At 39.5% G+C, this 25,854-nt stretch overlaps 1 protein-coding gene across 1 annotated transcript in view; it reads right to left on the bottom strand.

The window, feature by feature from the left end:
* The window catches only part of LOC131693881 (coiled-coil domain-containing protein AGAP005037), a 1,201,847-nt gene that overhangs the window by 349,159 nt on the left and 826,834 nt on the right, over nucleotides 1-25,854 (bottom strand). The window contains exons 4-5 of the mRNA XM_058982139.1: nucleotides 10,859-10,976; nucleotides 10,700-10,798 (exon numbers count right to left, since the gene is read on the bottom strand). Of these exons, the coding sequence (XP_058838122.1) occupies nucleotides 10,700-10,798; nucleotides 10,859-10,976 (217 nt within the window). The remainder of the gene's footprint in view (nucleotides 1-10,699; nucleotides 10,799-10,858; nucleotides 10,977-25,854) is intronic.

Raw genomic sequence — 25,854 nt, 5'->3', positions numbered from 1 at the left:
AATTTTAAAACTTCAAAAATTACGGTTTCGGAATTATGCCGTTTGGACAGTATGATCGATTTTCACCAAACCCCCACCAAACCGAATTTCTGGCTACGCCGCTGACTTCAAGTAAGTAGAAACAAAGTCGTTCTACACTCGTTCACAAGAAACTTCTTCGAATGCTGAATATCTATTATAATACATTGAAACCCTGATTTTATCAGCCAAATATGAACATATGTTTGATGGGCTCTAGCAGACGAACAAGACTGAATTCGAGTAAATCCTTTCTTGAGCATGTTTTCCTTATCATGAAGATGGAAATATGCAAAAATAAAATGTTCATCATAATCAGAAATAGTTATCAGACTACATCAAGGGACGGGAAGAATATTTTAACAGCTTCAGTTTATTATAAAGAAAAAAAATTGCCCGATTTAGTCAATGTCCCCATTTTGTCAGCCTAAAATACACCATGAGACTGATAAAAATGGGTCTTTATTGTATGTATTATTCACTGTGTTTCACATTAATAGGTACATTTCATTTTTGGGGATTTTTTATTGTATCGAACTACAACAATTTTTAGGTAATTTTCAAGGGGTTTTTTATAGACTTCTTCCAAAATTTGGCGAACCTATTCCAATTCGTATACCAATTAATTGGTAATTGGTATATGTTGCAGATAGAGAAAATACTGAAATTTTCAGCTTTTTTCTTACACAATATTACGAAAGATTATTAAACAATTTTTCTTAATAAGTTTTGTGAAAATTATAAACTATTTGAAATTTTTTAATAGTATAGTTTTTTTTTATTTAACCGTGATTTTTTAATAAATAGTGACCATCGCTTCACAACGTAGTCTATTTTTCATGGCTTGCGGTGAACACGATCTCTCGAATTGCTGAACTGAAAATTATGGAATAGAAATTAATTTTTAGTATTCTTTACTTTACTCGCCGCGCAGATAGCTCTGAATTAGACCCGCTGGTGCCCTAAGACGATTTCGCTAGATTTTCAGTGCACTGTGCACACAGTGCATTAACGCAAGTGACGGAAGGTTATCGAAAAGTTTCGTGAAAATGAAAATTCCAGTAATGATGATGATTTTTCCAAACGTTTCGTTTTCGAGAGGTTTTTATTTGTTCTTTGGCATTAGGATTAGCGATAATAATTCAAATCAAGGATACTACTGGGAAGTCACCTTTAGAAAAAGTCGATGTCGAAGTAAAATTTGGAACTATGCACGCATGCACTTCAGAGATAGCGTGATATCCGGAGCTGCGATTTCATTTCAACCCTTTTTTGTGAAAATGGCGATACTTACAAATGTAAACATAAGGCTTTTTTCATACATGCGAATGAGGGCTTTGAAACGCAACCAATTAACCTAAAAATTTTGATTCTACGATATTGCTTTCTTAAACTACAGCAAAAAATACAACGGGCGAAACTGTATTTTTGTTTGTTTATTTAAAGTTTCGTCCTCCACGCTCCATGCAAACAAACAGGGCGATACTTTTTTTGCTAGTAGTTTAGAAGCGAAACTGTCATTTTCGTATTTTTTTAGGATTATCAAGCTGATATCAGCTGTAAATAGTAACAATGATCGCTATTGAAAAAAACCCGGACGAAATCGGTGGTGTAGAACTGTAGTTATTGTAAAAAAACGTAAGAACGATACTTCAATGCTGATAGGTGGGACCGAAAAAGTAAACAATCGCCAAAGGGTAAAGTATGAACTTCAAATCGATTCAAAAAAAATGCGATTTTTTTGGCTCAGTACAATATATAACCCCTTTAGGAAAATTCAGTTTTCCCACCACAATTTAGATATTTTATTAACAGAGCATTAACAATAATTCGTATCTATGTCTATTTTATGGGCCATTTTTTCGCTTCCCATTGATTTGATTTGAGATTTCTAGCACTGATGTTGTCCTATGCTGATTTGAGCGATTCTCTGAGTCCTGCCACTTTCCCATGTAGTATGTGTTATCAAAAACATCGCGAAGCATCAAGTTCTAAATGTTCTCAAACGATATAATATCCGAAGAGAGTGATAAGAGTTATAAGAAATGTCTCATCACACTGTTAGGTGGATTAAAAGCGTTTTTATTAATAAAATTCCGTACATTTTAAGGCGGAATACATTCAAAAACGTTCTACTGCAGTAATAGGAAAACTTTTATTTTAGCAACCCTTCAGTTAATTGAAAAATGTGGAATAAAAATGTAATAAGAAATGAAGTTATATATTTTTGCCTTTCTCATATAGAAAGGTTACGCAATCACTCTGAAAAACGTCAACCTAATCCCGGCCCGGAGGGCCGAGTGTCATATCCCATTCGACTCAGTTCATCGAGATCGGAAAAAGTCTGTATGCGTGTGTGTATGTGTGTGTGTGTGTCTGTGTGTGTATGTATGTGCGTATGTGTCAAATAATGCCACTAATTTTTCTCAGAGATGGCTGGACCGATTTGCCCAAACTTAGTCTCAAATGAAAGGTGCAACTTTCCCATCGGCTGCTATTGAATTGGATCGATCGGAATTCTGGTTCCGGAATTACGGGTTTCAGAGTGCGGCCACACAGAAATTTCTCATATAAACTATAGGAAAAATTAAAAATAGAATTTTTATTTTTGATGCTAAATGTGTTCAAGGTGCATGAAACGTCGAGATTTGATGCAAACTCGAAAAAAAATTTGACGACGATTCACTTTTTTGGATTTTGGCCCATTTTTGCCTTTCTCATATAGAAAGGTTATGCAATCACTCTGAAAAACGTCAACCTAAACCTAATTTTTTTTGACTCGCATAAGATTTCTGGATTTTAACAGGGGCGTAGTTGATGGTTTATGGAGAGGGGTTACACCCCGCTCTACTGTTCACTCCCCTCCCTTAAAAATCTCCTTAAATCACCCCTCAGACCACCACCCCATCCAGCCCTCATACCCCTCCCTATTAACCCCATCATCTTTAAACCACCACTATATCACACGTAGCTCATCAAGTTCGTGGCTGGCATGCCATTGTGTATAAGTGCAAAGTGTACTAAGAATGTAATGGACATTTCCACAATTATGTTGAACATAAAAAGCCTCCGTGCCATAGTTTAGAGAAATGAGAAAGGCACAATTGTACCGCTAGGTGGATTAAAACAGGTTTTTCTTTAAATTTTCATATTTTCAATGTTTTTGACATATGAAAATGAAATGGATGATTTTCGAAATTTACGTAGTAAACCACCTTTCATTCTGAACGGAATTTCACCAAAAAAAATTAAAGTCGAAATACCAGTCACGGTGTCTTTGTCGAATAACTTTATTCAAAAAAATTCGGCATCTGTGAAACTTCGGAATATGAAAGAATGGACCTTTCCCTTTCATTTGAAAGTAAAATTAAAATATTCTGTCGGGGGGCCTAGAACAACTTTTTATTTTAAAGTTTTTTGATTGAAAACTTAAGCTTTTAATGAAATTAATTCGCATTTTTGCTACTAATTGGTACTATAGACATTCAAAAAATACTAAAAGTGAGAATCTGATGAACAATCCCATTGTCTACAACTTCGAAGAATGCTATAAATCGATATAAAATTACTCGAGCAAGTTATTAAAATTTAATCAGTTTTTAGGTGTGCGCGGGGCATATGGATTAAGAAGTCGATTAACAAGGACTTACAAAAAAATATTGGGTTTAAATGAATAGTAAATTCAGATAAATTTCAATGTATACAAAGTCCCATTCTCAGCAGAAAAAATATATTTTCAGATTTCTCCGGGTCTTGGGCGAAAATGACACTTTATGAGGTGTGGTAAGGTGTTGACCAAATTTATTCGATAATCTTATAATGTTTCAAGATGTTGATTAATGTAGTAACGGATTTTATCATGCCTTTTTCATTACTTTTCTCGCTCTAGGGGATAGCTAATGTAAACTAGAATGACCCTTCTTCCTGATCCTATCCTGCCTGGTAAAATACAATTGGCTTAAATTCAAAGCTTTATATTTGAATGAACTAAAGTAGATAGTTCGAGTTATTGTAATAAACGACGGATTTTATTGCAATTTTGGGTTGAGAATCCTGTTTGTCTTTATCAACATTAAAAGAAAGATGATTGAAAAAGAAAAAAAGCTCTTCGAGTTTTGAATCCATGTTTGTTATCTTTTGAGGTAGATTCATTTCATCAGAATTTATAGATGCAGATTTTTGCTTGTCCTCAAATTTTATTTCCAAATCGAGCACATAATCTTAGAAAAACGCTTTTAATCCACCTAACAGTGTGATGAGACATTTCTTATAACTCTTATCACTCTCTTCGGATATTATATCGTTTGAGAACATTTAGAACTTGATGCTTCGCGATGTTTTTGATAACACATACTACATGGGAAAGTGGCAGGACTCAGAGAATCGCTCAAATCAGCATAGGACAACATCAGTGCTAGAAATCTCAAATCAAATCAATGGGAAGCGAAAAAATGGCCCATAAAATAGACATAGATACGAATTATTGTTAATGCTCTGTTAATAAAATATCTAAATTGTGGTGGGAAAACTGAATTTTCCTAAAGGGGTTATATATTGTACTGAGCCAAAAAAATCGCATTTTTTTTGAATCGATTTGAAGTTCATACTTTACCCTTTGGCGATTGTTTACTTTTTCGGTCCCACCTATCAGCATTGAAGTATCGTTCTTACGTTTTTTTACAATAACTACAGTTCTACACCACCGATTTCGTCCGGGTTTTTTTCAATAGCGATCATTGTTACTATTTACAGCTGATATCAGCTTGATAATCCTAAAAAAATACGAAAATGACAGTTTCGCTTCTAAACTACTAGCAAAAAAAGTATCGCCCTGTTTGTTTGCATGGAGCGTGGAGGACGAAACTTTAAATAAACAAACAAAAATACAGTTTCGCCCGTTGTATTTTTTGCTGTAGTTTAAGAAAGCAATATCGTAGAATCAAAATTTTTAGGTTAATTGGTTGCGTTTCAAAGCCCTCATTCGCATGTATGAAAAAAGCCTTATGTTTACATTTGTAAGTATCGCCATTTTCACAAAAAAGGGTTGAAATGAAATCGCAGCTCCGGATATCACGCTATCTCTGAAGTGCATGCGTGCATAGTTCCAAATTTTACTTCGACATCGACTTTTTCTAAAGGTGACTTCCCAGTAGTATCCTTGATTTGAATTATTATCGCTAATCCTAATGCCAAAGAACAAATAAAAACCTCTCGAAAACGAAACGTTTGGAAAAATCATCATCATTACTGGAATTTTCATTTTCACGAAACTTTTCGATAACCTTCCGTCACTTGCGTTAATGCACTGTGTGCACAGTGCACTGAAAATCTAGCGAAATCGTCTTAGGGCACCAGCGGGTCTAATTCAGAGCTATCTGCGCGGCGAGTAAAGTAAAGAATACTAAAAATTAATTTCTATTCCATAATTTTCAGTTCAGCAATTCGAGAGATCGTGTTCACCGCAAGCCATGAAAAATAGACTACGTTGTGAAGCGATGGTCACTATTTATTAAAAAATCACGGTTAAATAAAAAAAAACTATACTATTAAAAAATTTCAAATAGTTTATAATTTTCACAAAACTTATTAAGAAAAATTGTTTAATAATCTTTCGTAATATTGTGTAAGAAAAAAGCTGAAAATTTCAGTATTTTCTCTATCTGCAACATATACCAATTACCAATTAATTGGTATACGAATTGGAATAGGTTCGCCAAATTTTGGAAGAAGTCTATAAAAAACCCCTTGAAAATTACCTAAAAATTGTTGTAGTTCGATACAATAAAAAATCCCCAAAAATGAAATGTACCTATTAATGTGAAACACAGTGAATAATACATACAATAAAGACCCATTTTTATCAGTCTCATGGTGTATTTTAGGCTGACAAAATGGGGACATTGACTAAATCGGGCAATTTTTTTTCTTTATAATAAACTGAAGCTGTTAAAATATTCTTCCCGTCCCTTGATGTAGTCTGATAACTATTTCTGATTATGATGAACATTTTATTTTTGCATATTTCCATCTTCATGATAAGGAAAACATGCTCAAGAAAGGATTTACTCGAATTCAGTCTTGTTCGTCTGCTAGAGCCCATCAAACATATGTTCATATTTGGCTGATAAAATCAGGGTTTCAATGTATTATAATAGATATTCAGCATTCGAAGAAGTTTCTTGTGAACGAGTGTAGAACGACTTTGTTTCTACTTACTTGAAGTCAGCGGCGTAGCCAGAAATTTGGTTTGGTGGGGGTTTGGTGAAAATCGATCATACTGTCCAAACGGCATAATTCCGAAACCGTAATTTTTGAAGTTTTAAAATTATGCAGAATTAATTTTTCAGAAAATGGTAATAGAGTTCGTGTCTAGCGAATTTGTTGAGACTTTATTGTAGTCATGAATATTAACCTGAGAAAAATCACCATAAATACTTCTTGGACGATATACCGTCAAAATTATTTTATCAAATGATGCGCTGTTTAACGTTTGTAAAATTCATCGAAGATACTAAACCTCCGAAGTTGGTGGTTTCAAAATGATGCTATCTTGACCTTAAATTACTGTTTTTAAACATTTGACCTATACATATGATTGGTCATACAACAAAAATCAAATGCTCATCAAAATCGATCAGAACCTGCTAGAATCGAATGGAAATCGTTATTTTTCATAAATTTCTCTCTACATTCGGAAAGTGTTATCCTCGTTATTAATCATATTACGTTTTCGTCTCAACTCGACGCATTCCCAAAAAAACCTGTCTTAATCCACCTAGTGGTGCAATTGTGCTTGTCTCATTTGTCCAGACTACGATTCTATGGCTGGTTATGTTCAATACAATGGTGGAAATGAATATTACATGTTCAGTACGATTTGCACATACATACAATGGATCGACAGCCACGATCTTGAGATACTATGTGATACTGAAACGTCGCTTGAAACCAGGGGCGGATCATGGAGAAAGATCCGGGAGCTCCAGATCCTGCCAAAAATTTTCAACTTGTTAAGAAATTTTAAACTAGTTTTAATTTTAAAGTAGCTACCCCTCACTGCATACTCCCTCCGGGCCGGTATGATTGACGATTTTTAGAGTGATTGCATAATCTTTCTATATGAGAAAGACAAAAATGTACCAAAGTCCAAAAAAAGTCAAAATACAAATTTGATTTTGAAAATTTTTCATTTCAGTTTATATGGGAATTTGCTGTGTGGTTGCACTCTTCAACTCGTAACTCCGGAACCGGAAGTCCAATCAATAAAAAATTCAATAGCAGCCGATGCGAAGGTTGTACCTTTCATTTGAGACTAACTTTGTGCAAATCGGTCCAGCCATCTCTGAGAAACAGAGGTCACATTTTTTCCACATACACACATACATACACACACAGACATTTTCCGATCTCGACGAACTCAGTCGATTGGCATATGACACTCGGCCCTCCGAGTCGGGATTAGATTGACGAATTTTAGAGTGAATGAGAAAGGCAAAAACATTTTTGGCAAATGCTGAAAGTTATGCATTTTTTGTGAGCAGTTCTATGTTTCATAGACATTAAATCAATTTTAACTTCTCTTCCTATTAAATAAAGACCCTTATTACAGTACATCTCTACAAAAACGAGATCAATTTGAAAATAAATCTGAGGACTATGATTGATTACAGAACTCTGTAATTTTCTATTGGAATGTTTTCAGGCAGGAATTTGATATTGATGCTATTAGACAACTGTGAAATGAAGACCAATAGATCAGGTACATATCAGGACCCCATTCCGACAATTTATCAAAAGTCCTCATGATGTTTACAACAACAGGTTATCAATCTACGGATCAGATAATTGTTATTGTAATATTGAATTAAATCAGTCTGCATCAATAAATTTTCAACTTCAATCCAATTTTTTTTTTTTTGGGTGTGATGGGGGGGGGGGGGGGGTTGTATGGTGTTAAACCCCAAAACCTTCTCTGGGCTACGCCGTTGCTTGGAGTTATTTATTTGGCTTTTCATTTTCCGATATGTTTCAGATCGATCCGATGGTCATTAGTTAGAAAAATTGCAGTCAGAAGGTTCGCACAAAAGAACATTTTTGCACTGATAAGTTATCAAGTTCCTTCCAGACAACTTGGAAGTGTTCGGTGCGGTGATTATTTCTAGCGGTTGTAGATAGAAAAATGAAATACAAAATTCGATTTGTCGAAATAATGTTTGGCTTATTTCAATGGATTATTTCTATATTGAACAATAAATAGGCGACAAAGAGTAATCCACAAACAACAAGCCATAACTTTTAAAGTATTCAAAATAGATATTTGAAGTCTTCAGTAAAGTTATTCGCAAAAGTAAGAGCTACAAATTTGCTGAAGGCATCATTTCGATATAATCACTTCCAAGAAAATTTGTGAAAATATCTCACTCATAGGGGGATTAATCAGCAAAAGCACAATACCAAAAGAAAGGGCATATTTCCTCCATTAAATTCTCCGAAGATACTATTGACCTAAAATAAGCCGTTTTGGCGTTAATAATAGATTACATGTTTTTGGTCATATTTCTGGCAATGGGAAATGATAAAAATCTTTCGTCCGCATTTAATGTTAAATATCTCTTTTGATAATAGTCCGATTTCAACAATCTATAGCTTGTTCGAAAGGTATTCGTTAAAGCTGTCTAAAAACATATAAATTGTTAATCTATATTGTCAATTTCGGCAGATAATTCAAAAAAACTGCAAAAAACGCCATTTTTACGCATTTAAACATTCATATCTTGGAAACTAAACATCAGAATCAAAAACAAATTAATAGCGTTCATACTGTTTTTTAGTTCTTTCATTTAAAGTTGGTTTGGATAAGATCGGTTCAGCCATTGCTGAGAAACACGAATGAGAATTTGTCCGTTACATACACACACACACACACAGACACACACACACACACACACACACACAGACATTGTCCCAAATCGTCGAGCTGAGTCGATTGGTATATAAGACTCGGCCCTCCGGGCCTCGGAAAAAATCTTGAAAGTTTGAGCGAATTCTATACATTTCTTTTATAAGAAATGTAAAAAATGCAAAAGTTGATTTTTTTCATATTATTCATTACATTCTGAGGAGTCTCTTAAAGTTAAATTTCGTGTGAATAAGAATAACATTTTATTATATATGGTTACACAAATGTACAATTTTTCAAAACTATTTTTAAAAATATGAAAATTCTACCGCATTTACAGCATTACCGCACGGTGCGGTGCGGTAAATAAAGTGCGGTTGCGGTAGGCGGTGCGGTTTTATTATTTTTTTGCGGTTGTGGTGCGGACAATCCTTTTACCGCCCACATCCGCACCGCGACGAACCCTACTTGGCATACACATTCTATGTTAAAAATACCTAACCCCTACGTTGAGTTTTTGTGATAATTTTTCGTTAAAGGGGGGTTTTACGCATAAAAAGGCGGATTTTTTCGTAAAAATAGTAATTTTTTTTTAAAATGTGTAAAAACCCCATTAATTGAAAAGTTATCTCAAAAACTCAACGTAGGAGTTAGGTATTTTTGACATAGAATGTGTATGCAAAGTTTGAAAGAAATCGTTTAAGTAGTTTTTGAATGGTAGGTAACACCGCAAACCATGTTTTTCCAGAGACGTTCTACAAAAAGCTTCGTCACCGAGTCGTTTGTCGATATTTTTTCATAGAAAAATTACAGCATGTTATAGAAATTATATACTATAATACATAAAAGTTTTGATCAATTTGCTTCACGCAAAGTTATAAAAAAATCGCAAAATGTGCTTTCTTTCGCGCTGAATACCCTTAGCACACCGCCCCCTACTTAATAAAAATATGCAACCCAGTTAAGCTCAGCCAGAAATGAACCGGAATTCTGGCTGGCTCCAGCTCGTATCCCGGCTCCAGTGACACAACCGATTCTAGTTAGAATCGGTTGTGTCACGGGAGCCGGACAACAAACTGGAACCAGCCAGAATTCCAGTTCATTTCCGGCTGAACTTTATTGGGAACTTGTAGCGTCCGGACTGCTTCTAATTGCCTAAATAAACTAACTGCTACTGATCGAACAAATAAAGGTTTATTTTGAGGAACGGCGATGCTCAACTACATTTCACACTAGATTTTTTATTCTGTTTCTCTATGTCATTTCAACATTTTTGCTAGAGTCAAACTTCGTTTAATATACAGTTAGCATTAAATAAGCTAGTTGTCACAATGTTATCTTAAAATGGTTATACATTTACGATTTACATTCTATTTGACAGGAGAGCAACTGTCGAATCATGCGACTCGAACCCTAGCAAAATTCAAATAATATTCCAATTGAGTGTAACAGCTTTGGCTTTTCTTTCTTTCGCATCATATTTATTGTGCATGATCGTTCAAGCTATTAAAAGCAAGGGTTAGTACTGTAATCGAATTTTCTATCTCTTAAAATTATTCGTTATATATATTTGCAGGTACCACATACTTTCACCCAACAATCACATCAAGCGCTACATTGCCATCGGCGGTAAAACGAAGAAAACCAGGTGGTCGAAAGAGAAGGAGTATTCACAACAGAGACATGGCACCCGTGATATATGATATGTTGACTGACATAAATACCGAAATGCTTTCATAAAAATTTCAGAAAAAATACTAAATTCACTAGAGCTCAATATACCTGTTTGGATCATAAATTGGATTTCCGGCGTGTGACATCCTTCCGAGGCCTTTCACAGCATACATGGAATACTGATCATCAGCTATCGTGATGTCTCTGCTGAAAACCAAATACACCCATTTTAGTATCACATTTGCATAACACAACTAACACGCATACCCCTGTTCTTCATCTATAATTGACGTTGCAGGATTACCTCGCGAACTGTATCGACTATAGTATGGCTCTTCGTATGATCTGCTTGCACATCCTCGTTCGGGGGAGCTCATATATCCATCTATAGAAAAATAAAAGGAAGTGGTGTTACTATTTTAAGTACAACAACGATTAGATAATTCTATTATATAAATCTATCGGCTAATCAATAAAACTTACGTATATAGTATGTAATCATGATGTTGCGTATATTGTGCGTAGTGGAACGGAAGTATGTTCTGTAAAATTGTACTTGTTTGGCCCTAGGGGTGGCCCTCGGTAATGACATTTGCGGGGTGCTGTTTGTGGCCAGAAATGTTTATATTTAAAATAAAAGAAAACTGCAAACTACTCGAGTCAACTATATGATGGACTGAAGACAGTTGGATTCATCACACAGAAACAGTTTCATCTTGTATGTTGTCTATCATATTTATCCGCTTATTCTGGAGGATGATTTACTATTCTTGAATAGACCTACTACTCTATCAGTCTTATGAAATTGATTTGTCACAGTGGCGTAACCCCCTCCGAAACCAAAATTAATTGGATTGAAAACATTAATTGATACTGACGAATTTAATTAAATATTCCACAAAATATTTTTGGAAAAATATTCTCCGATCACTACATTGAGAACCGTAATTAAAGCGTCATGAGGACTTTTTGGAAAATTGTGGGAAAGGGACTTATCTCTTAGCCGAAATCCCATAGTTGTCAAACTACTTCAAATTAAAGTGAAATAACTGTCTTGACACATTCTTTCGTGACGTTTACAACGATTTGGCGAATCTTCATTCGACAAATATTTTATAACTTTATCAAATGAACACCTACATTAAAATTTATTACAGATTCAGAAAGTAGACAAAATTTCACGAAAGATTCAATCAACATAAACTGAATACACTAGAATTTGATGATTTGACTTTTATTGAAATGCGTTGAAAGTTCTAATTTGTCACGCGTTGTAACGTCACGCTACATTATCGGTCAGGAAACAATCCTCTTCCAGTATATTCAGTTTATATTGATTGAATCTTTCGTGAAATTTTGTCTACTTTCTGAATCTGTAATAAGTTTTGATGTAGGTGTTCATTTGATAAAGTTATAAAATATTTGTCGAATAAAGATTCGTCAAATTGTTGTAACGTCACGAAAGAATGTGTCTCTTAATTATTATGAGCTCATTTTTGGAAAGATGCTCCAAAATATGGACTAGAGACAATTTTTCGAATGGGAAGCTAAGTTTGAATAGGTTTATTGTCTAAAAAAAGATGGGTACGTGATGTCAGAGACATTACATAACCGAAGTGAAGTGGAATACACTTAGGCTGGTAATTCGAATGCTGAAATTTTTACTATCTTCGGCATGGTTGCATTAAAATCAGCTATCAAGCATTTCTGGTATTTATATATACATATATATAATAGCCCACTTTAAAGCATGACATGCACAAATAAAATAAAGGTATCTACGCGATAACTAGGGTTGTGGTACCGGTAATACCGGTACCGAAAATCCCGGGAATACCGACCCATTTTTGGTACCGTTATACCGGTACTGAACAAAAGCCAGTACCGGTATTTTCGGTACTATACAATTTTTTATGACAAATATATTAACTCTGCAGGGGGATCTGTTTCAAAATATCGGTCTGCAAGATAACGTTTAATTATATTAATTTGCCTTCTAGATAAATCGTTGAGATAACACCTTTGTGTGGGAATGATGTGGGGCCATCATCATAATAATTCTAGAAGTTAAAGTTTTATTAGCGACATTCTGATTGGTTTCCATTATTCACTGGGTGGCGCGTAATAAGACTATGGTCTAAGTCATGTCTGCATTTGGTTTGCTTTTAAACCTTTATCTGTAATAGATCGAACAGCGATTTAGTAGCTAACGGTTTTAGACTTGGTGAACTGCTTCAAATGGGGCGATTTGTAATTATTGGTGATCGGAAAATTCAGCAAAACTCCATAGTTTACAGGAAAGCTAAGAGCCTGGATATGCGTAAGAGTATAGTAGGCAAACGACATAAAGGTCGAAACCAATTTTCAGAAAAGCAAGATAGGAAATGTGATTAACCTGCTCGGCTTTTCTGTCATTCTCGCTTTGATTTACTGTTGTTAATAGGGTTTCATACATTAACCATCTGTTCAAGTCGACGAAAGTTTCACCACTTAGCAGTTATTGATTTCAAAGCGGCCTAGATTTCGAAATAAAAGAAGGTGCCCCATACGAAAAATATCTGAGAATAAGATCATCAGTTTGAGCATTCAATTTCAGTTTGAAGTTTTTTTCAAATTTAAAAAAAAAATTCGAGTACCGGTACTTTACCAGTACTGAGGGCTTCACTACCGTAGTACCGGTTCTCGCCAAAAAGGGTCGGTACTGCGAACCCTAGCGATAACCCTGCAATTGTCACGTATGATTATAACCGATAACCAGAGGCGACGCGTCGGTATGTTCAACCTGTTCATTGAACAGGTAAGCAAAATCTGACGACCTGAAACTTATCTTCAGTTAAAATTAACATTAGCAGCAGCAGCACGAAAATTCTTAAAACCTTGAAGTTCGACAATTTGATCCGAACGATAAACCAACCTATCACATCAAGCGAGTAAATTTGAAAAAAAAAATCTGTTTTCCCTTTGACCAGTTCAACCTCAAACTTGCACGCATCTCATGCTTACCACATGCTCTGAATAGATCAGCTGTATGAGCGATGCGTGAAACAGCAGCGTGAGTGTCATGGGCGATGGTGTCTTCTCTTTCCTTTTGTACTGGTTCAAGTCAAATATTGAACCAGCGTGCATTGGTGCGATGTCCACATTGGCGTTAGAGTTGTGAACAAATGTTGCTGCATTTGGGGGATATTGGTTTTAGACGTGCATGTATTTCGTTGGTTCAACGATAATAATGGAACGTCTAATTTTGCTTCAAAGAAATTGTTTGCTCTTTGCATTTACATGTTGAGAACTTGTCTACACACCTAGAAAATATAGTGTAAATTTACGTCTCCTGACCCTGACATATACGAGCATCAAAAATGACTTAGTTTTACGTGTGATTTTAATTTTACATGACGTTTAATTTCGTAAATCATGTAATTTTACTCGTCATACAGCGTTTGTTCTGCATGGTAGGAAGTGTAATTTTATGTCATTGCGCATGTAAAGTATATGTTTCATGTAAAATTAAACGGAATACGGTAACGTTCCGTCATTTCGTAAATTACGGTTTGTTGAATTGTGTCATGTTTGCAATTACGTCAACGATAAAATTCAGATTTTTTTTGGTGTGTAGTGTCTTGTTAAACCATTCATAATTTGATTCGGAGTCCTCAATGGAGTCAGTAAAGATTCCAGCTCAAATGCAACAACCGATTCCGAAACCGATTGCGTCGGAATCGGCTGTTGCATTTGAGTTGGAATCAATTCAAAAATCAGTTTGACTGGGTGAGAGTGTAAAATGGACGTAACCTCAAACCAGGGGTTGTTCGAATGATCTTGCGTTCTATTGTAATAATGAACGGGTTGATGTTCAATATCTCATGCCTACGATATTTTACGAGAAAAATATTTTTTCTGAATTCAATGAATTGCATGAGCGAAATTCAAATTTCTACTTCATTTGAAAGAATTGAGGGATGAATTTTAACTGGTTGACAAATATTTCAATCTTTCTTATACAGGCGATTATTTCTTGGTGTGTGGAACATAAGCTTCTCCATTCTACATAATTCATATCACACCATTATTTATAAGTATTCACGAAATTATCGTAATCTCGTTTTCTACGGTGAATTTCGTGCAATGTACACTAAACATTTAAAATTTCGAAAATTTTCGTTCATCAAGTCGCCATGTATTTAGGTAGTTCACGAAATGAAAGCATCTAATCTATTTTTAGCAGATTTACAAATAAATTCGTTCAGCGAGACGAATTTTTGGTGCATATTTATTTTGGGGATTCTTCGGAAAAAAATGTTTGAAAGATGCTCGTAAATATAAAGACGTTCGTGTATTTTATCAAACAATTCGTTTGAATAATGAAATGTAATAAGCCTACGAAAGTCGTTTCGTGGTTGTTACAAAAAATTCGTAATGAAAATAGAAATGTTTACGTAAAAATACGAATGATTCATCATATACACGGAAAAATCGCATATTTTACGGAAGTTTACAGTACGAAACCTATTCGTAGCACATTTACAAATATATTCTCTCAGTGTACTTTTCGCTCTTTTAAGCATTCTACCAGACGTTTGTTTGACAATTCATTGGTGGGTTTTGACAACAAATTTGTTTTGCTCAGCTCTTGCGTACAGAAAAACCCGTCGATGAATATCTTTCATTGATCCTAGATATGACTATGACGTTTTCAGGGTCTTTGTGGTATATTGAACAGGTTGACGGTGGAACCACGCGTCGCCTCTGCCGACAACAAATGTTGTACCAGGACATTACTTTTAACGGAGCATTTCACTTGTTGAGCAGTGAAATTCGCAAACAAAATAAGTAAATTGAAAGTCCCGTTATCGGCTTGGATGGCACAGCAATTGACTGCCGGAGCAATTACACGAAAGAATTTCAGATCATCCGCGAACATGTACTTAGGGGACTGTCTAGTGGAGCACAAATCGTTTACGAATAAATTAAACAGTAGCGGGCCTAGATGACTTCCCTGGGGAACACCCGACCCTATCACAAACGGAGATGATCGCATTTCATCGATACGAACGTACGCACAGCGTTCGGTGAGGTACAACAATATCCACCGTGTCAACCATTCAGGAAGTCCCATTCGTTCGAGTTTGGCCACCATTAGCAAATGAGGCACTCTATCGAACGCTTTAGCAAAATTCACATAAACGCACGGTGTTTTTATTAGAACAACTTTATGCAAAAAAAAATTCAGCATCTCTGTAACTTCGGAATATGAAAGAATGGACTTTCCTCTTTCATTTGAAACTAAGATCAAAATGATCCGTCGGGTGGTCCAGAGCAACTTTTTTTTAAGTTTTTTCGTAACAATATTGGTTTTACTACTCGAGGTAGTTCATAATTCTGTCCCTAGATGATGCTTTAGACATTCGAAAACACTAAATGTGAGAATTTGACAGAAAATTTAATTGTCTACAAGTTTTTGACAACTAAAAATTGATCTGAAATCACCCGGAAAAGTTGCTAAAGATTTAAACGAAGTTATATCTAAGATAGTTTCACACGAGGCATACCAAAAAAATAATTGGGTTTAGTGACATGAAAATATTTGACGGGATTCATTACAACTTCTTCGTTGACAATTCCTATTGACCTTCTGAAAATTAGCGGTTAGCGTGAAACGATTCATTCATTTTTTCCGCAAAGTATATTGTGGCAGTTAGATTTTACGGCCATTTCCTATCAGTTATGCGAGAATTCGTTTATCAATTGATCCTATATTATGCAAAATGTATTACTTTTGAAAACAAAATATGATTTGAGTACAAGAAAAACCCTATATACATACAAATCCACGAATATATCCCAAAAAAATATCTTGATCCAAAAACTCAAAGTTTTTTGTTCACTGTTTGTTACATTGAGTTAATTTGAAAAAAATAAACAGCGTTTTTAACAAAGCATTGCAATGAAATTCGCAAAATATTGCAATGGTGTTAACAGTTTCATTGAGTTTGTTCAAATATAAAGGTTGAAGTTCAGAACAAGTGAATTGTATACGAAGATGCTAACAAAGTAGGAGGTTCATACAAGAATAGTTATCAGTCATCCCCGAGAACAATCGAAAAAATGAAAAAGAAGGCATACATCATTGAAAAAGCTGTTTCTGTTTCACTAACCATCTTGGAAAAGAATATTATTATCATACTAGTTTGGTCAACACTTATCTAAGACTTTTCATCCCAAAATATTAATGGTGCCCTATATCAGGTGGAATCTGGAATTATAATTTTCAGCTAAAAGATGAGACTTTCCAAGCTTAAAATTCCGCTGAATGCACTGTTCAACTAAACACAGGTATTTGGCAAATGAAAAAAGTGCGTGTGAATCGAACAAACCACTAGGGTTTCTGTGAAACTAACTTAGACTTAGACTTCGTTAAAATATTAAACAACTTTTCCGGATAATTTCAAATCGGTTTTTAGTTGTTAACAAAGTTGTAGATAATTAAAATATCTATCAGATTCTCACTTTTAGTGTTGTTCGAATGTCTAAAGCACCATCTAGGGATAAAAATATGAACTAGATCTATTGCAAAATCTATGTTTTCACGGAAAAAACTTAAAAAAAAGTTGCTCTATGCCCCCCGACGGATTATTTTTATGTTGGTTTCAAATGAAAGGGCAAAACCCAATCTTACATATCCTGAAGTTTCAGAGATGCTGAATTTTTTTGCATAAAGTTGTTAAAAAAACACCGTGAGACGGCATCAATTTGCTGACGTTCACCAAGCGCGCTATTTAGTGACGAAACGTATGCCATAAGATTTGTACTTGTCGATAGTTTTTTCACAAATCCATGCAGCCACTCGTCAGTGGCGTAGTAAGAAAATTTTTCGGGGGGGGGGGGGGATATGAGATTTTTTTGTATATATATGAAAAATGTTCAAAAACATTCTGAGCAGGAAAAAAATGTTCATAAACCAACAATTCAGGGAACGGGTTTGGGTAGTCAAGGTAGGAAAGCTAGCTGTTGGTATAGAAAAAATGCTCTTCCCCTACGAGGACAATCTGGGCGGCAAACTTCAGACAGTCTAATTTACTGAGCCTTTCAGTTCCCTTGTGCCATTCAGTACCACTTCCTCGTTGAGCTTCCGACTGGTTCGCGAACTACTCGGTCTAGTCCCCGACGATAGATCTAGCCTACTCCAACGAAAAGTTTCCGGCGAGAGGAGTTCGAGCCAACCAGCCAGCTGCTACGGTCAGTTCGGCGATTCCGGTAGAGTAGGGCATCCGGTTTGCTGGAGCCCCGGTGCGACTGGTGGTGTATCGTCGCGGTCTACACGGTCTCGTTCCCGGCGGTGAATCTGACTGTAAGCTCACGGAGAGGTCTCAGACAAGAGAAGTTCTCCCGATACCGATTCTTGTTTGGTTTCAGTACCACAACTTCTTGAGCCCTTTGACTCCGTAACCGGTGCCATTTAGCACCGCAACTCCTTTACGCCATTTAGTTCTCTTCTTGGGCCATTTAGCACTACTTCCTTGATGGTTCATTCAGTCCTCGACTTGTTCGCGAACAATTCGGTCTAGTCCCCGACGATGGACCTGACCTACTCCGACAGAGAATTCCCCGGCGAGAGAAGTTCTCCCGAGATCGAGCTAATCAGCTAGGTGCCGAGGTCAGTTCGGCGATTCTGGTGAAGCAGGGTCCGATGCACTGGTGCGCCGATGACCCACGAATAGTGGTGTCTCGTCGCTGTCTATTCAATCTAGTCCCCAGTGGTGAATCTAGCTTACGCTAACGGAGGGTTCCCTGGCGAAAAGTTTTTCCAATATCGATTCTTCTTTGGTTTTCGCTATTTTTCTATCGGAACAACCGGTGGGGTGCCGTGGTCGGTCTGGCGAATCCGCATGGAGCGTGACGTCCGGTTCGCTGGCGTTTCGACGACCCATACTCGCTGCTCTGTTGCAGTCTATTCAACTGGTCCTCGGCGGTGGATCTAGCTTATGCCTGCGGAGAGTTCCCTGGCGGTGATTGCTCTCCCGAAACCGTTGTTCGATGTCCATTCCGCTGTAAGACGGTCATGATCTACATCAACGGTTCTCAACCTTTTTCGTACCACGGACCCCTTAGATACCACACTGGGTTGCTGCGGACCCCCACAGATAAACATCAATTTTATATGCTATGAATATGTTATTTTCAATTTGTTAGGAAACAAGATTTGAAATTTCAATATGCACTCGGAAAATATATTTTTCTTCGCGGACTCCCAGCAATGACTTCGCGGCCCCCTAGGGGCCCGCGGACCCCAGGTTGAGAATCACTGATCTACATCATATCTCTGTTTACTGCGTTCCTCGTCTCTACGTCGCTTGTCATTCTGTAGGCTACATTATCCGGGTTGATGTCCGGTCCTCCCGTTTTAAGTAGCTCCCTGCACGTCACTTCAAACCTCGGACATTCAAAGACTCTCCTCGGACATTCAAAGACTTCAAATCTCGGACATTCAAACACGCTCCAGGCACAGTGTTGACGTTGCGTACCCACACCGATGAAGATACTCCTTAAGCAGCCGTGGCTCGGTAGGAGCTGTTTCAGGTGGAAGGTCATCTCTCCGTGCTTTCTATTGACCCGACGTCGACAGGTTTGGATGAGCCAGTAGGTCCACTTTCCTTTCTCCGTATTATCCCATTTGCAGCTTGACCCATTCATCCAGCTCTCGATCGCATCTATTGTCTCCGTCACCGACACCTCTATTTCTTCAAGTGTCTCACCGTTAGTGACACATCGTCCACGAAACCAACGATTTTCACTTTCCTGGGCAGCCGAAGTGTTAAGACCCCACACTGATAGAATATATTCGTAAATCGCTAGGAATTAATTTCGTACAAACAACTTTCATAAAATATACGAATTTTTCGTAGTTCTATCGAAACACTTATTTTTTATTACGAGTTTTTCGTGAAAACCACGAAATGACTTTCGTTAGCTTATTACGAAACAGCTTCATTCAACAAACGAGTCGTTCGCTGTTATATACGAATATCTTTATAATATTTACGAGCACCATTCGTCAAACCGCCCACGTCAAAAGAGCAATATGGAGCCATTGTTGCTATTCGTCAGATAATTGTTGTTGTCTGACTATTTAGTAGTCGTATCCGTGTCCGCCGGTTGCAGGAAGATTTCCTGAAGCTCTTTCGCTTCAAGTTGATTCAGAATCTGGAGCAGTACAGGATCAGTTGAGCCGTCGCGACTGCTCGTTGATTTTGTATGAATAATTTTGAGTTTTTCTCTGCCGGAGCAATATCAGTACTGTCAAACATCGATCCTAAAAGATCGTTTCGTTTCTTTCACGAAAAATAATGTCGATAACTTTCGGGCAGTGTAAACTAAATAAGTAAAATTTACGAAAACTTTCGTTCATCAATCAAGCGGTCATTTCTTCGTATCACAATAAAATCGATTTGGCCACATCGATTTTTTTAAATAAAAAACACATCGATTCCAAAAGATCGGCTGAAAACAATAAGAGGCCAATAAATACGAAAACTTTTCTAAGATAAACGAAAAGATTTCGTGCGACCAAAGAAATCGTTCGTAATATACACAAACGTTTATTAAAATAAACAAAACATTTCATTTCATTCACGAAAAATAATGTCGTTATCAACGATAACATTCGTGCAGTGTACATTACATGTGTAAAATTTACGAAAGCTTTCGTTCACCATACGGCCATTCTTGTTCATGAAATGAACGAAACTTACTATTTACAATGCACGAAAATACTTCGTTGCAGAAAACGACAAATGAATTCGTGCATTGCATGATTCATTATATTCACAAATTTATATTATCAGTGCATCGTACATCCCATTCCAAAGTGTTGGACAGAGAATGGAGCCCTGAGTAACGCCCGCTGCGACTCGCATTGCCTTCTGCCCATTTGTTCGTCTGGTACATCAGTGCTCTACTCTGGAAGTAGCTCTTCATGATCTGGCTCATTCTTTTATGTCACGCTGCAGCATTGGTCTATTCGAGGCTGGATGGCCCGGTGACTTCCCTGACTTTGGCAGCAATATCAGTTTCTGTACCTTCCTCATTTCGGGGATTACCATCGTCTAAAGACTTCAGCAGTAGTATCCTGAACATGTTCGGATATGCCAGGATCGCAGCTTTCAGAGCCACGGTTGGTATTCCGGACCGAGGGTTTGCTTTGATTTTAGTCACATCGACGCGTCTTTCAGCTCGTCGTTAGTCACTTGCCATTCGACTGTGTTACCTCCGTCTTCTTCGCCGTGCGGTGTCGGTGACCAGGTAGTTGAATCGTGATTCGGGAAGAGACCCTCAACGATTATCTTTAGCTTACCCGGGCATATTTCAGCTGGTATCGACGGACCATCGTCTTCGTCATGACGAATCAGTACGCATCCCCCAGGGATTGGCGTTTATTTCTCAGCACAGCTACTTATGGCAATTGGCTTGCTAAGCTTGATTTCCCGTTTTAAAGAGTCCCTACCTTCTAGATACGTCGCTTGCGCTCCTCTCTCACTCTCCGATCTTGCGCTCTGAGCCCGCCTTCTGGATCTAAGACAAGCAGCGTATAGCGTACTGAGTTACTCATTTAACCAGTAAGCTGCCGTCTACTACATGGCCCTAGTTTTCAGTTTTCGTGACATTGTAACGTCACAAGCCGTCACAATACTTCTTGTTAGCCGTCAGCCGTATCAACGTATTTGATTCCGTTGTTCGCCGAAGTAACTCAACAAAGATGTTTTCGTTAAAGGATTTCGTCTTCCACTTTAGCTTTCGGCCCGTCCTTCTTCGTACTGCAGCAGGGTTCCATTGGCCGATGCGGTAGCGAATCGCCTGGTGGCCTCTATGGGGATACTTCTCTCACACTCTCCAGTCCATGTTCGCCGTCAGTCAAGGACTACAGAATGTGGCGAAATTTCTCTCGGTACCGATATCCGTTTCGTGAACCATTAAGCTCTTAGCTCCTCGCTTTGCCGCGATCTACTCGTTATAGTCCTCGGCGGTTGAGCTAGCCTCCACAACGTGCCAACAGGTAGGTGTCGAGTCTGCAGCCAATTTTCACTACAAGAAAATATTTTCACAAGATAACTTTTGCAAATGAAACTTTGAGAACTTTATTTAAAATATTGGGCATATTTTTGTTTAACACATTCAATTTTTTTAAATTTCTCCAAAATATTTCGGGGGGGGTTTCGTCCCCAAACCCCCCCCCCCCCCCCCTGCTACTACGCCACTGCCACTCGTAAATAATATTATGCACCTTCGGATACAGCAAATCATGAATGAGGCTTTCAAAAACTTTCGGTAAGCAACTCAAAATTGAGTTGGCACGATAATTCTCATCATCATTCACGCTACCTGTCTTATGGATCGGTGTAATAGCTACTATCTTCCAGACACTCGGGAAAATTCCTTCGAACAATGACTTGTTGAAAATTATACTCGCAGGTACAGCAAGCGCTTCAGCAAATTTTTTAAAGAAAACAGTTAGGTTCACTCACTCGGAGCCGATAGTTGTTCTCAACACAAGCTCCGCCGTTTAAAACCCAAACTTTCGTCCGGTCCACGCCACCCATATAGTTTCCGAAGTTCGGGCTCCGCCTCCCGGTTAGTATACCAACTGGTTTCCGCCCGGTCTGTTACGTGAGTGCGAAGTGCCGTGTATTATTAGTGCGAAGGCTACTCGAATCTTAAGCCGAAAATCCAAATCGACTTTTCCACCGATACCAGGAGCACAGACTCCGAAGGAGTTGAGCGATAGCGCGTCTCCATCAAATCAAAGTGCAAACCGTGGTCAACCCTCCGCCTCCACCACGAGCATTGGTTTGAACAGTTACACGTGCGCGCGCGAATTCAAACCGAAATAGTGTAATCGGCTCCATAGGTGCCGGCGGTAGTGTAGTGCAGTGTAAAGGGTGCATTTTGAAAGAGCCAACCTCCGCCCACCTGACAACCCATAAACAACCAACCTAATGGGGGAACCTCCCCCTCTCCCCACTCCGGGGAGCAGCGGCCCATCCTTGAGTCGGCTTTGCCAGGGTACTTAAACTCTGGCGATATAATCGACAAGCAGACTCTGCTACTGCGAGCGAAATCATTGGACGGTGATTCCGATGCCCGACTGACGACTAACCCGTTCACGATTTTGAAATCGGTACAACGTGTGTTAGGATGCGATCCGACAAAGGTGGTTTCGGCCACAAAAGAAGGTAGAGGGACCCGCTATGTCTTAAGGACGACGTCGAAAAAGGCATATAACGCTCTGATGAGTTTGAACGAGCTGATCGACGGGCAAAAAGTTGAGGTGGTTTCTCACCCCACTCTCAACATTACTCATGGTGTCGTTTACGATATCGACACCAAAGACATGAGCAACGAAGAACTTCTTGACGAGCTGAAAGGTCAAGGAGTCACAGCAGTGCGTAGGATCACCAAGCTGCACGAAGGAGTAGTGAGCAATACTCCTCTGGTGGTGATATCTTTTAGTGGCTCAACCCTCCCCGACTACATTTACCTCGGATTGGTACGCACTAGCATCCGGCCCTACTACCCATCCCCCATGCTGTGCTACCGCTGTGGCAAATTTGGGCATGGCACTAGGGTGTGCCCCAACAAGGAAACTTGCTTGAACTGCAGTCTGAACCACCCATCAACCAAAGATAACCCATGCACCCAAGTCTCGAAGTGTATAAACTGCAGCGGAGAGCACTCAACAAGAGCAAAAGAGTGCCCCAAATACATGGAAGAGGTAGCCATCATTAAAGCGAAAGTTTCACTAAACCTTTCCTTCCCCGAAGCAAGAGCTCTAATAACACAAAAGCGCAAAGGACCAAGTTACGCCGAACAAACCCAGAAAGGCACGGAATCGAAAGACAACGAGAAAGATTCCACTATCGCTAAACTGAAGGCGGAGCTCATTAGACTAAAGGGCGAAAAGAGCAATCCGCCAAAAGATGACCGGGACGATGAAATATTAAACCTAAAAAACCACCTGGCGGAGGCTGTTCGCCAGCTTAGAATTGCCAAGCAACAACTCACCGAGGTAAGCAGAGCTAACACTTCACCGAAAGTAGAGCAGGGAAACGTCAACAAACTAAACCCGATCACCACGATATCGACCGAATGTAACGTAGTAGCCGCGAAACAACAGCGAGACCCCCGACTTCGTGACGAACGAAAGCAGCAAAGAAATCGTAGCCGAGCAGGCGATGGGGATAAATCCCGAAGCCCTATCGGAAACAAAACAGAGCCAGCACCACCGAAACAACAACGGACAACCCGAGCGAATTCCCGCAACAACAGCCCTTCGCTATCCGGACATTTGAACATCTCAGACACCGAAACGACGCAAAACTCCATGCCCCAAGCGTCTTTCGTAATGTCCGACTAGCCATACAACGATCATAGCAACTGGGGATGCCAATAAAAAAACAACGAATTCAACAGCAACATAAAACAAAGCCCGCCTGTGTCGACCCTGACCGGGGAAGTTCCGGATACGTCCGACGCACCCCCGGCGGCTGTTGACACAGGACCATTGGAGCACCAGCAGGGAAGTACCTTTAACATCCCCATTAGCATTCGATTTACGCATTCACCATCCATCTCAGGCCAACCAGACAGAAATCCAGAGAATCCACCAACACAGCAATCCCAAACGACGGGAACCACGACCGCCTCCAACGCCCCGCATCTTGCCGGGCCCCAGAGTAGGCGATATCCCCGCCTGATCCCAAAAATGACACCAGTATCAGGAAAACTAAGCAAACAGCTCCACTGCAACGACAACCGGTTCAGGTCTCCCGATATCCCCGCACCTGGCGGACCACCGGGAAGAACTCTCAGCCGGGAAACTCCTACTCACCAACAGCAACGAGTACGACGAGACCTCAGCCCGGTTCCCGGTTGCTCTTGGCATCCGGTACGTTTTAGACCATCCAGGAAACCAGTAGTCACCAATCGTGACACCCACTTCCCCGTGCCGGCCCTGACCGGGGACGTTCCGCCTTACAGCGATGCTCCCCCGGCGGCTGCTGGTGCGGGAGGCCCGGGCACATCCCGGGTAAGTCCATATCAACATTCCAACCGACAAGAACAATTCAGCGCCACAAACTCTTTTTCAAGGAATGATCGAACCGCCGACGTTTGGTTGACCACACGCTTCAGAAAACGATACCAAAACCTACCCGCAACGAAACGCACAAAAACCACCGACACAACGCCTGCGGACCCCTTGCTCTACCTCCCGCGGTCATTGGAAGGGACGTACGCCAGGCCACCCATCAACAACTGCAACAAAAATTACCCCCTCAACATAAACAAAGCGCACGAAGCCGATAGCTTCCTGTCAAGGGAGAAAGCCTCTTCCCCTGCACCAGCCCTGTCCGCGGATGTACCGGCCCTCACCGATGAGCCTTCGGCGGCTGCTGGTGCAGGGGGCCCGGATCACCACCGGGTAAGTCTAACCACACCCTACTCCCACCAAGACCAGTCGTACGGCTCCGAATCATTTCCAGGTAGCCCACCGCGCAGTCCCAACAGCGTCTCAATGACCAACAGCACCGGCTCAGAATATTCCACGCTAGCCGTCCAGTGGAACATCAACGGCCTAAGGAACAACCTAGGGGACTTACAGAACATAATCGCCGGCACCGAACCACTTTGCCTCGCCATTCAGGAAACCCACTTGCACACCGGCGTTGACCCCACCCCATGGTTCGGAAACAGATACGATTGGGAGACGGCCAGAGGAGACAACAACCACCAAACCATCGGATTGGGCATCAAAGTGGAACTCCTGTCGGTGCACCTCCCCCTCAACACGGAACTAATAGCGGTCGCCAGGAGGATATCAACCCCCATCCGCTGCTCTATTGTATCCATCTACCTACCACAAGGGGTTACCAACATACGAAGCCAACTAACCAGCCTGATCAACCAGGTCCCCGCCCCATTCATCGTCATGGGGGACCTCAACGCCCACCATAAGGCCTGGGGCTCGGACAAGTGCTGCCACCGAGGTAACGAGATCGTCAAACTCATCGAGGAAATCGACGCCGTGATACTAAACGACGGTAGTACCACGTTCATCCGTGGTAACGCCTCCTCCGCCCTCGACGTCACCTTCGCCTCCAGTTCCATCGCTGGGATATGCGGCTGGTCCACGTCCAACGATACCGCCGGGAGTGACCACTTCCCCATCGTGCTACGCATAAATCGCCTCCAACTTAAAACCACCCGACGAA

This window comes from Topomyia yanbarensis, chromosome 3, assembly GCF_030247195.1.
Source record: "Topomyia yanbarensis strain Yona2022 chromosome 3, ASM3024719v1, whole genome shotgun sequence".
NCBI lineage: Eukaryota > Metazoa > Arthropoda > Insecta > Diptera > Culicidae > Topomyia > Topomyia yanbarensis.
The sequence above is the reverse complement of the archived record's forward strand: the minus strand, read 5'-3'. Positions and strand labels throughout refer to the sequence as shown.